Source organism: Cryptomeria japonica, chromosome 7, assembly GCF_030272615.1.
Source record: "Cryptomeria japonica chromosome 7, Sugi_1.0, whole genome shotgun sequence".
Classification (NCBI taxonomy): domain Eukaryota; kingdom Viridiplantae; phylum Streptophyta; class Pinopsida; order Cupressales; family Cupressaceae; genus Cryptomeria; species Cryptomeria japonica.
This window is the reverse complement of record NC_081411.1, coordinates 769003841-769016750: the sequence shown is the minus strand read 5'-3', so window position 1 is coordinate 769016750 and position 12910 is coordinate 769003841. Positions and strand designations below refer to the sequence as shown.

The 12910-nt window shown below is 35.0% G+C and overlaps 1 protein-coding gene across 1 annotated transcript; it reads right to left on the bottom strand.

Moving 5' to 3' along the window:
- Nucleotides 1-1503: 1503 nt before the first annotated feature.
- Nucleotides 1504-11945, bottom strand: LOC131056712 (transcription factor MYB13-like). Its single transcript, XM_059208974.1, has 6 exons — nucleotides 11813-11945; nucleotides 11298-11427; nucleotides 11142-11221; nucleotides 10528-10733; nucleotides 10083-10149; nucleotides 1504-1997 (listed from the first exon to the last, which is right to left on the bottom strand). The coding sequence occupies exons 1-6, from the start codon at nucleotides 11943-11945 to the stop codon at nucleotides 1504-1506; spliced, it is 1110 nt and encodes a 369-aa protein (XP_059064957.1).
- Between the last annotated feature and the right edge of the window lie 965 nt (nucleotides 11946-12910).

Genomic DNA, 12910 nt, shown 5'->3' with positions numbered 1-12910 from the left:
GGAATAGCCATTGCACACTCGGCCTTCATTTTTCTCAATTTCCTTCACTCTCTAGTGTGCCTTCACACATTAAACTCAAGCTAATGAATATTCTATTGAAATTTTGTTCTCTAATTTGACTTTTTTTTTGTATCTAATATGTAGTAGTAGATTCTAGCAAGCTAGGAGTTTATTTTTATTTTGTCAAGGGTCAAAATTGTAATAACCTTCAACCTCATATTTCCTATTGCATTTAGTATCCTTTTGGATGAGGGTCATTGCACACTCAACCTTCATTTGCTCAATTTCCTCCACTCTCTAGTGCGCCTTCACACATTGTACCTGCTCAAACTAATGAATATTCTATTGAATGTTTGTTCTCTAATTTGATTTATTTTTTTCTATCTTATATGTAGTAGTGGATTCTAACAAGTGAGAAGTTGATTTTTATTTTGTCAAGGGTCAAAATTGTGAAAATAACCTTAAACCTCATTTTTGTAGCTTCAAAATCTCCATGCAACCTTGATTTTGGAATGAAGAGCCTTAAATATCTCTTTACCCTTTACAAACCTATTTTTCAATCATGCCTTAATAATGTTGTTTCAAAAAATATCAACACTACCTAACATCAAGTAGGGTGACCCATGACTTTTGTTTTTTATTATGGGAAAGATAGGTTTTGAAGGGACCCCGAAACCCTTTACATCATATTACAAAAGATAGATCAAATAAAGTCCATTCATAACAAAATTACAGCAAAAACAACCGCACAAGACTGAGACATAGCAAAAGACAAACAACAAACCACTCAGCCCACAAAAACAACAAAAGGCCAGCAAAATAACAACACAGAACCAACAATAGAAAAAGATCAACCCGGATTTTTAAGGTTCTCCTCAACATCAACACTAAGCTGGTGCATCTTCTTGGCGATGTTCTTCAAGTCTAGAATGTCCTGAGGCAGTTCAATGGATTTCTTCTTCACACTGGCATGAGTGTGCTTTCCTGGAGGACCCGAATCATCATCACCATCAACCATCTCCTTATCCATGTCCACAACAACCCTATCCATGTGAAATTTCACTAGCTTGCTGACCATGGTAGATATAGTATCAGAAGAAGCCTTCACAATATTCTGACTAGTTTCCATAATTCCTTGGAGAGTAGCCTCACATTTTGCAATTTTGGCCTCCATATCCACAATTTTTTTGTCAGATACTTCCTTAACATGTTGAGTAGCTTCCGTATTCTTAGCCAAACAATATGTCATCACCTGTTTTTCACTTTCAGTCCACAAGACACCTGCTAAAGTACCCTCAACCATCTCTTTACCAGCATCAACAGGGTGAGCACTCACAATACCATGTGACAAATCTTTAGCATTAGCATGCATAACTTCCATCTTGGATGATAAAGATTGCTACTTAAGATTGATGTTTTTGATTTCAAAGAACACCCACCTAAAAAGACGAAAAACCTCCAATGAGCTATTTTTGGCGACTTGAGAACATCAAATGGTATCTTCTATCTAGGATGAAAATCCTGTGGGGAAAAATCTGTTGAATCTTGAGAATTTTGTTTTGAGACATGAGAGGAAGATGACATCTTGACATTTTGAGTTTGGTCCAGGGACTCCTGATCATCAGAGCTATCAGAAACCCTCAAAGTGGCTTTTCGAGATTTACCCTTAGGGTGTTTACTCAAGCCTTCACCACTAGCTCCAGGGGAACCCTTACTCACACCCATAGCAATCGTCTTCGCCCCATTTTTGGCCTTTTTGATAGAATGAAGGAAAAAATCCCCATCATCTCTATCAGTTTCCCATCCTTCTGACTTTGAATCCTCACTATCATCAATATCTTCAGCACTAATATGGGATGGCTTACTGGGGTTTTCAAAAGCCCTAGCTTTCAAATACTCAAATATCAGAGCGGTTAAACCTTGGTGTAAAATAGGATTAACATGGGGGGTTTCCTTAAAATCGGCAATACTTGCATTCAACGAAGACAACAATAAAACTGGAATAATATTTTCTCATTATGACTGAAATGGTTAAGGAATACAAAATGATACCCATAGATTTTAGTGAACCCGTCATCCAGAGTGAAGAACACCATAATCACCTTCAGAAGCCCCCACCATATGGATTTAATTTGCTTCATCTCAAAGTGGGTCTTATTATCTTTCACCAGGTGCCCATGCAACTTCTCCAGAAAAGTCACCACTCTCCCATTCTGCAATCTATGCCAAATGGTAGGATTCTTCTTCGAATTAGCATAGTTAGGAGGTTCCACCCGATGCCACTAACCCCCCATAGTATTGAAACTCGGCTCAAAGACAACCAACTTCAGAAGAATAGAGTTTACAGTAGAAAAACTAGCAACAACTTCAAAATAAAATAATGCCCATAAAGCATGCGAAGTCTGGCAGTAATAATAACTTAAGGCAATCAACCCAAACACTTGCCAGAAAATGATGACAAAATTAATAACTTTCATCATCGAAAATAGTAGGGAGCTCCTCATATCTGTCATGTGTTTGATCGTGCATAAGGAGTGAGCGAACCTCAAAATCCAAAATGTCATCATTAAACCACACCTTCCTAGTGTTAATTCTAACCCTTGTGTTAGCAAAATAGTTTGCTACACAATTACCTTCTCTATAGTTATGAGAAATAAGACTCCTCAAAAGTATTTCTTATATTTTTAGAGGCATTAATAATATTTTCAATCATCCATGAAGGTGGAATTTTCCCCTTAAGACATTGAATAATATTATTCGAATCTCCCTCAATCCACACCTTCCTGCATCGAAGTTTCTTAGAAATTTGCAAAGTTTGGAAGGCACCAATGGCTTCAGTAAGGTGGTTAGTTTGTGTACCCATGGGAAATGCCACTGCTGCAATACACCTACCATTCTCATCCCCTATCACTCCCCCACATCCAGGACTTTTGTTAATTTCAATCAAACCTTGTGTATTGACTCAATAGTGTTTGAAAAAAGATTGATGGCAACCTAAGTAGGATGAAAAAGAAATATAAATACTTTTAGATATGACAAATGATTATGCATCTATATAAATTTTGATGTGATTTTCTATATGATTAAATGATGTGCTATTGTAATGATAATATGATTTGAGATAATTCAATCTCTAATTATCTTATGAACTTATGCTTTTATAAAACATCCTAGCATTTGAATTTAAATATTTTTCTTTTAATTTAATGATTAATGGCTAGTTGGAAATAATTTTAGTCTGGTGATCCATGATAAAATTTAATTTTGGAAATATAAACTCAAGGCAATCCTAATGGTCTTGATCTAGGTTTAGTTTTGTTGATGCAATCTTGACCTAAGAATAGGAAATTGAAGATGAAGAGTTGGGTCCAAGCCACTAGGGAATTGAGGCTTATGTAAAATTTAGATACATTCTTAATTTCATCTCTTGTAAAAAAAATATGTTGTTTGAAAAATAGATTATTACCTTAGGGGTAAAGGATCAAAGCAACTCCAAGATTGACCAAAAAAATTGCCAGGTATGCACTTTTCACCTCTATATTTATGCCCACTTTGATTTGCATGTGAACTATAATGAATCATGCATGTCAAAGTAGACATGCAACCAAAATGGAAGTAGATGAGAAGTGCATTTTGTAAGGAGTATAAATTGGAATGTTTTTTTTGGCACTTCATTTGATAAGAGTTATGTCTCCATACCTACACACACAAAATTCCACCAATATCCTTTGATATGAAAACTCAAATAACAATGAAAAATAACTTAATATTTTGGTATGTGTAAGGTATTTGAATGGAGCCTTGTAACCATCATTACAATGAGAAAAAAAAAAAATTCTCCTATCAAGTAATGCAATCACACAAGCTTGATGTAAGCCTCCTACTAAGTCATTTTAAAGATTCCTTAAAAGTCATTGTAACCATGTAATCATGAAAAAGTGTTAGGGATATAATATGCCCCCTTAAACTATTTGTATACAAAGGGGGCATATTAATTAGAGGAGAGGATAAAATTAATATGTGAAAGGATATAATTAAATGCAAGTTTAAAAACATGTAGTTTGTAATAGATTTCATCACATAAAAAACATACAAATGTGTCAATATTTAGAATTATGAAAACACATGTATCAAGCAGTAATCACATGCCCCAATAATTACCCCAACGAGTAAGGATAACTTAGGAAGCGTAATAGAATCCAATATACTAGATGTAAACATCTAATCATAGTCATAGAAGCATATATAGTAATGTGTAATAATTGAAGGGGTAAATATTGGATCAATCTTAATTGATGAATGGTGTACATGGTTAAAAGCAGAAATAGTTGCTCATTATAACATCCTATGCATAACTTCCTATAACTATTGTCAAAGAAAACAATGTAATAACTTAATGTTATGCCAACATCCCTATTAACTATGCCAACATTTCCTCCTATATTATATTGTTCTTGTAAATGTACCATTGAAATATCAAACTTTTTCGTACCAAGAGATATCCCCTTAAGTTCTACATTTCACTCACCAAAAACTTGTTGATTACACAAAATAAATGCACATTCTTGAGAAGATCTTTCTTTGAAGAATCAAATCCTGAATTAAGTGGAACTCCATCAAGCTACCTCATTACCTTGGAAGCGTGTGGCCAACCTTAAACCAGACACACTAAGCAAAATATTAAGCCTATAAAATGTCAACCAACTCTAAGTGTTTAACACTTGTAAGCCTAGAAGTGTAAGCTTAGCGTGTGTGATGTAAGTCATTCGAAAGTGTGTAGTTTCTAGCTGAATTCTTGAGTTCCCATATTACCATTAAATTGGACTCCTGAATCACAAATTCTTGAATCATTGGACATCAATCCATATTGAGCTACACTCATAGAGCTCCCATCGTTGATTTGTCTCATGACTCTCAAAATGGTATAATTATCGATCACAACCATTTGAACTTGCTCAACAACAATCCTTATTGAGTTTCATCAAATCCCTTACCTATCTGTAAGAAAACAAACTTCACAATATATGTATTCTTCAAATCCATCAGTATCAAAAAGGAAAGCACAAATATATGCTTCTCATGCAAAACATCATCTCAAAGTGAGAAGATAACTTGAGATGACGGAATTTCTCCATCCTTTGGTGATACTTGGCTCAAAAAACATTTATTAGTCCTTACTGTGAGATTTTGCCAAGATCAAGAGGCAATGGAAAGCAGAAATAAGAGAGACAAAATATATGATAGAAATAAACTGTATTCTATCAAGATGAAAATACTAATCAATTGGATCATCAATCAATGTTACATACAATGAATATGAGCCTGCTTATATAGGCAAGGCTATATGGATATGTGAGCACACAAACATGACATGTAGCTCAATAAGAAACAAGGGTAGGTAGGAAATAAGTGTGGGTAGGTAGGAGAAACAATATAATAGTCCACATGAGGTGGATCACCCACTGAATGGGGAGTGTGACAACAAGATCAACACCATAAAAAGTGGAATTTCTCCTACACACACTATCCCAATGTGGCACAAACACCCAAACTACTATGAAATGAATTTCTTAAGTAAACTTAAGTAAGGTGTAATAATATCCAAGATGAATAATTATTTACACCAGCACCCCCCTCAAGTGCAACTTAGGGGAATGCACTTAAGTCTACAATGCGACTAAGCAATGCAAGATGGGTCCCGGCTACGAGGCCATGTTAGGTACCCATGTACAAATGCAAATGCATGCAAACCAATGCAATGAAATCTCTCACAATGTGGAATCTGCACCAATGATAGAAGCTCGATGTATGAATAAACTGCTCCATGAACGTCGAACAACATTCCTCCCCTTAGGAAGAAACAAAACCAAAGGTGTATCCATGAAGTCTCCCCAATCATGAAGGGAAGATGTATGAAGAAAACTCATGATGAAAGGAATCTCTGAAAAGTACTCAAGTGTCTCCATGTCGATGCTGAAAGGTATCCCCTCCAAAGGTGGTAAACTGTGCCACACTGCTGAAAAAGGCACTCCAAGATCTAGTGGAGATGAATGTAGAACAATATCCAAAGACTCATATGTCTCCTCAAAAGATAAAGATACCTCGTCCAAGTGTTGTACAAAAGTATCCACAATCATGTCAACCTCTAAAGATTGATCATGTAGAGAATGCACAAGAGGGTCAGAGTGAGCCCTCACAACAATCAAAGAAAGATCATCTTCATCAAAGAGAAGATGAATGTCATCAATGGTGTCTCCCAAATCTGTAATATAAGAGTCCACAAACAAACCTGCAATGTCTATCAAGTAGGCATCCCAATCAACTGAAGCTGGAAGACATGAAATATCCTCTTGCACTGAATCATAAGAAGGCAAAACTGTCGCACTAGCTACATCATTAGGTGCAATAGGTGGTGTGATATCAAGAGAAGGAGATGAAATGCAAGGCTCAAGAACGAGGTTACATGTGAGAATCCCCATGTTCAAATGCCCAAAGTTCTCAAAATCTGAATCATCAACATAGGAAGAACCAACCTTATCAATAGGACCAAAATATGAAAAAGAGTACAACCGAGATGCATGATCAACCACCCCAGTCACAATGATAGCTCCACTCTCCAAGTCTAATGATAACTAAATCAGGTGTGAACTCCACAGTTTTCCTAGTTGCCCCATGTGTGATTTGATAGATGGAAAGAAGATTATTTGTCAAGTGGGGTACACACAACACATCATTGAAGGAGTTATCCCCAATAGCAATAGATTCTTTCCCAATCACATCCATGTATGTATTATTGCCCATCAAAATCTGCGGCATGTGGCAAGGCTCAAATGTAGAAAATATAGACTGCGAAGATGACATATGATGAGAAGCCCCTGAATCTAGAAGCCATCTCCCTGAATCATGACTTGTAGTAGCACAAAGAGCTTGTCCCTTTCCTTTATCTATCCCAAAAGAGTGATCCTTTCCTTTATCCTTGGAAGAAGAAGCCGATGTAGACATTCTAGAAGGTAGGTTGATTCTATTTTTCTCAAGAAGATTCTTAAACTCATCGATATCCTTCTTATAACAATGATGTTCATCATGTCCTGACTTCTTGCAATATCCACAAAAAAGATTGTCCTTATATAATTTCCTCTTAGGTGAGAATGGTAAATCACCTTGTTGTGGAGAGGAAGATTGTGCTCCATCTTGATGTGGTTTTGACTTAGGTTTCTTTTGATTCTTTCCTTTTCCTTGATTACTTTGATTCCCTTTGTTAGCCACCAAAGCTTGTGACTTTGGAGATTTGAGAATCCCCATTGTGGTCAACTTAGATTGCTCAAGTATCAACATCTCCGTGAATGAATCAAATGAAGGAGAAGTGTATGAGGGACCTTGAGCTAACCTATGAGTGTGAAAGCTAGATACAAAGGCTACATACTTTGAAGGAAGCTTGTCCAACAAGTTTTAAACCAATTGAGCATCCTTTTTGTCAATTCCACAATCCTTTAGCTTTGCTCTTAGCTTAGTTGCTTTTGTGACATAATCTTGGATTGTATCAAAATCCTTGGGGTCCAAAGTTGTGAGTTCACTATCAAGCTTGTAGCCCTTAATCTCATCAACTTGACCATACAATTTCTTAAAAATATCCCAAGCCTCTTTAATTGTTGTACACTTATCAATGCGAAAGATGAGGTCATCTGATACATGCTTTCTAAGAGTTCCAAGTGCCATAGCATTCTTAGTGAGCCATTCAATTTGAGCATTAGGATCAGCCTTAGGATCAGGTGGTACTATAATAGTTTCATTTACATAATGAATGAGTCCTTTCTCCATTAGTTTACTCCATGCCTTAATTTTTCATGATGCATAATTATGAGGAGTTAAAAGTGGAAATTTAGGAGAACCCATAGCACCAAAATGAAAAAACACAAGATAGAGAGAGGCACAATCACACAAGACACACCCCCAAAATACTCAATCAAGAAATCCCCCCAAAATGGTGATTTTGACACTTTATACTTAGTGCGTATACAATGGGCCACTTGCAAAACAAGGTAAAGTGGACTTCTGATTTCAATTTACAACTTCTCAAAATGAGATCTAAGAGACTTCAACAAATACTGCTAGTGATCTAAACTGAGATTCAAGCAAAATGCAAGTACCAAATATGCCAAAAATGGCCAAATACTGAAAGTATAATTTCTACTTAAAATCACCGCAAATAGATGACAGATTATGAAAATAGATGAAAAAATATGCACTTTAAAAAAAAACGGCACCTGAAAAGTAGTCCATATGAGCCCAAACGAAGCCTCCAAAGTTGTAAAAATCGGGATGTCACGATTTCCGAAAACCTGTATGCAAAAATCAGAAAACTCCTGCACCACTGTATAGATCATGAAATTCTACCCCAAAACAAAAAAAATTGCTCGAAAATATGAGTCTGGATGAGTGAGATATCGCTATTTGAAAAATGCCTGCAAAATTATAATTTCTGAAAAATTTCCGTCGCAGCGTCAAACTTCAAATGCCTCTAGATTTGGCCTCCGAAGTCTGATTTGGATGAAACAAAAGACAAAACTGACTTTCTTGGTCTTTCTCAATCCAATGGTAACTTCAAATTTGACCCATCAAGCTTCAATAATAACCTACAATAGAAAACTCCAAAATACACAACCCCAAATAACATCAAATTTCTCTCAATTAGCAAAACCAATGAAACTCTAATGGCTCTGATACCATGTGAGATTTTGCCAAGATCGAGAGACAATGGCAAGCACAAATAAGAGAGACAAAATATATGATAGAAATAAACTATATTATATCAAGATGAAAATACTGATCAACTGGATCATCAATCGATATTACATACAATGAATATGAGCCTGCTTATATAGGCAAGGCTATATGGATATGTGAGCACACAAACATGACATGTGGCTCAATAAGAAACAAGGGTAGGTAGGAAATAGGTGTGGGTAGGTAGGAGAAACAATATAATAGTCCACATGAGGTGGATCACCCACTGAATGTGGAGTGTAACAACAAGATCAACACCATAAAAGGTGGAATTTCTCGTACACACACTATCCCAATGTGGCACAAACACCCAAACTACTATGAAATGCATTTGCTAAGTAAACTTAAGTAGGGTGTAATAATATCCAAGATGAATAATTATTTACACCAACACTTACCCTCAAAAAATAGAACTAGAGAAAGTAGTACAACCTCTAATAGAGTGGTAATAGGTAGAATAGACTTTTGATAAATCACTCCAAAACTCCCACTAGAGACATATAATTTGCCCTATCAATACCATTAAGAATGAGCTTAACTAACAAATTGGTATACTCCTAGAAGGGAGATTACAAAGAGCAATTTTTTTACAAATCAAGTGTCAAATTTTTGTGTCTTTATTAAAGAACGAAAGATTGTCTCAACAAAATTACCCAAATCCTTAGAAGACATAATTGTCAATTTGAACAAAGTATAAGACCTTGTTGGGTGACCACAAGTTTTTGCCCTTGAGAGATAACATAACATCCTAATGGGCAAAGATCCATATTTTCCTCTAACCTTATATGAGACCATATACATCTTCCCCATCTTGTTCTGCAAACAAAATTATAATAAAATGATCATCAAAAGTAGAATGTCTCGAGAAGTAGTGTTTCCAACGTATGGGGCTCCAAGAACAAGAACAAGTTGTATGATAAGTAGATTAAATCATAATCACACAACTAAAATAAGATTAAAGTTTCAAGAATCGCACAAAACATTGGATTTTATCTGATCTACTTCCCCTTCTCTACAATGGAATGAAACAAAGAAGTTTGCTATCCATTGATTGTAATTGTATTGGGATTTCTCTTTGTCTTTGGTTGTCAATTTTCTGCAGATGAAAAGGTAGGGGAGAAATAAATTAGATAAGCTAAGCTTAGGAGATTCTCGTACTCCTCAACAAATAACATTTTTTGTTGTCTCCCAATCATACATTCTCTTCTATATTTTATGAAGTGGGCATCATGAATGCATATGCATTTTTCGTATGATACTCTCATACGATAAATTTAACACTTGTTTTGGCGACAAACCAAGACTAGGCGATGAACGGAAGGGATTCCCATCTTCATCTACAAAGTGACTAAAACTTGCTTCTGTCTGATACAAATGGAAGTATTGTATGAGAAAGCCCACATGACTAGCAACAAATTGGAGTTTCTCATAAACATAGAGTGAAAAGAAAAACAATGTGGTACCATTATAGGACTGATATTGATACTTCAAAATAAAAATTATATTTTAAAATGATCTAAACTTCGTCCATTAAAGTGCACAGCTCTGAATCTTGCCAAAGAAACACCATGTAGTCCTTACTTATTAAAAAAATTTCATCTGTGTCGAAATAAGAATGTAGAAATTACAGTGGAATTGAATGCATAGATAAAAAGGGAATAACTGTTTTGCGCTTGAGATAAGAATTATCTAAAATGGAATTAAACCAACCCATTAGTAGTTTGTGATGAAATGTTCAGTTACTGCAGAGCTATTATCCGCTAAGTTTAACATATTCCTCCAGTATTCATTCTCATCTCCCATACTCATGAAATCTGTGGATGCTGGACTTCTTACAACTTCCTTTGGATCACTGGAAAAATCTGTAAAATTACACCAAATCTCTTCTGTACTTGATGCTGCATGGCCATTTGTGCATAGCAAAGGAGGAGGAGAAATATCTGATGCTGGTTCATCAGAGCCATTATATGCACTTGATACCCAATTATATAGCGAATCAGATTCATCTTCTGTTGGCAGCAATTTATTAGTACCACTTTGATTGAGAATTTCAGCACTAAAAGTTGTTGAATATGGAATCACTTCATCTTCTTGAATAAAATGCCCATTTAAACTTTTAGTATTATTTGATGGTGGATGCTCAGATTGTTGGTTAACAACAAAATTTGATACCATTGAACTTGTTACCATCTCATGGCATTGGAATGGAGAGCTTTGCAGATTGAGGCCAAGGTTAAAATTTGTTGTGACAGCAAGGTTCAACAAAGTTCTGCCTATTCTTGCTTGGGCATCAAGAGCAGAAAAGTATAAAGATAATGCAGGAGGAACAGGCATGTGAGGGATTGTGTATCTGAATCTTCTCTTCAGACGGGTATTCCAATGGTTTTTAATGTCATTGTCTGTACGTCCTGGCAGTTTCTTAGCTATTTCTGACCACCTAAACAAAACATTCATGTTAGAACCAATTCCCACATAAAATTAATTGAAGTTTTAAAAAAAAAAATTGAAATTACTTGTTTCCAAGCATGCCATGGTAGAATAGTATCATGTTTTCTTCTTCTTCAGAAAATTTTCCCCGTTTTATATTTGGTTGCAAATAGTTCATCCAGCGTAACCTGCAACTTTTCCCACATCTCAATAAACCTGCAATAATATTGAAGGTTAGTATTGTAGGTATATGTTTTTGAATTTGATTGTGTAATTATATGTTAGTATGTTATATAAATATAGGTTTGAAAGGTAGAATATATTATTGGAGATTTTATATTTTGTGTTAGTTTGTTTTGTTTGTTTTGATAATTTTTTGATTGAGTGTTAAGGGTTGAGGGGTATCTATTCAATCAGAATTATCAGGAACATAATCATAATACCAGCCTCATCTCTTATATCATATCTTAGAGGTTTGAATCTTGATAGATGACCAATTTTACACAACCAACTAAATTACAATCCTTTGACTTGACTATTATTTATTTTCTTTTTATACTAAATAAATATTTACTTCTTATATGAATACAAACAAGAGTACCTGCAAGTTTTGGAAGCTTATGCCAATTACCAGGGCCATGATTATGTACGTATTGGATGAGTTTGCCATCCTCTTCTGCACTCCATGGACCCTTCTTTACCCCCTCCATATGGCAACATGGAACTCTCACCATATCTTCTAATTCCTATTAAAGACAAAACGTTAACAATAAATTATTGCACTAAAATCTAAACAGAATTCATGCAGTAAAATTAATATGCAGAATCTATGACAAATATTTCTAACCAAGACACACTTAGTGCTTATTGTGCCAGAACTATTCTTCAGCATATACATTCAACTTTGTAGCTCAGAACCTGCTAAAACTAATGCTCGTTTGTATCGTTAAAACATTATGCGATAGATAGACAGATTTATAGATTGAAACAGTGTAAACGTTCATTATTTTTTAATGAATTCATTGTATTTCGATGATTAATCATAGAATATTAAATACGAATGTGTTTTTACAGTCAAATTCAAAAAACTTTGAAAGTCAATAAGATAAACTGAATAAATTCAGTAACATGAAATTCAAATAAGGCAGGCACTCACAAAGCTCTTGATTTATTAAGAGGTTTTAAAGAGCATACCTTATCCAAATTGCAGCTGAGCTCTGTATAATTAAACCACCTACAAATCTGAAATCTCTAAATACCGAATTCTGTAATATAGTGATGAAAGATGAGCCGAATCTCTAACTCGTTGTTTTTAATGTTTCTGTGGGGGAGTGAGTTGGTACAGTTTGATGGTTTTTGTTTAGTTTATTAGTTGACTTTGTTAGGGTTTTACTTAGTCAGTATAATAGCTGAATATCGATTAAATGAATTTAAAGAAAAGAAAAACACGTGAAATTGGAAAGAGGGTTAAAACAAAGGCGTCTATCATGATTTGCCCACGTAATCATGATATGGTCTCTCAAGGTTGCAGGGTACGCTTCATATATATATAATAATTATAATCATACGGGCCCTATTATATAATGGTTGTGTAGACACCTAAAAGTTGCACAATGAATTAAGTGAATTTTATTCATTTAATTATTCTTAATTCTTCCTATTAATTAAATTAAGATTTAATTAATATACCCTTTTTCTA

Excerpts from the sequence above, each read along its gene's own strand:
- LOC131056712 (XM_059208974.1), bottom strand. The coding sequence starts at position 11,945 with ATGGTGAGAGTTCCATGTTGCCATATGGAGGGGGTAAAGAAGGGTCCA. Across the intron at positions 11,222-11,297 it reads CATGGCATGCTTGGAAACAA|GTGGTCAGAAATAGCTAAGA; the intron begins GTAATTTCAATT and ends TGTTTTGTTTAG. Across the intron at positions 1,998-10,082 it reads CCGTTCATCGCCTAGTCTTG|TTTTATTGTTGTCTTCGTTG; the intron begins GTTTGTCGCCAA and ends ATATTATTCCAG.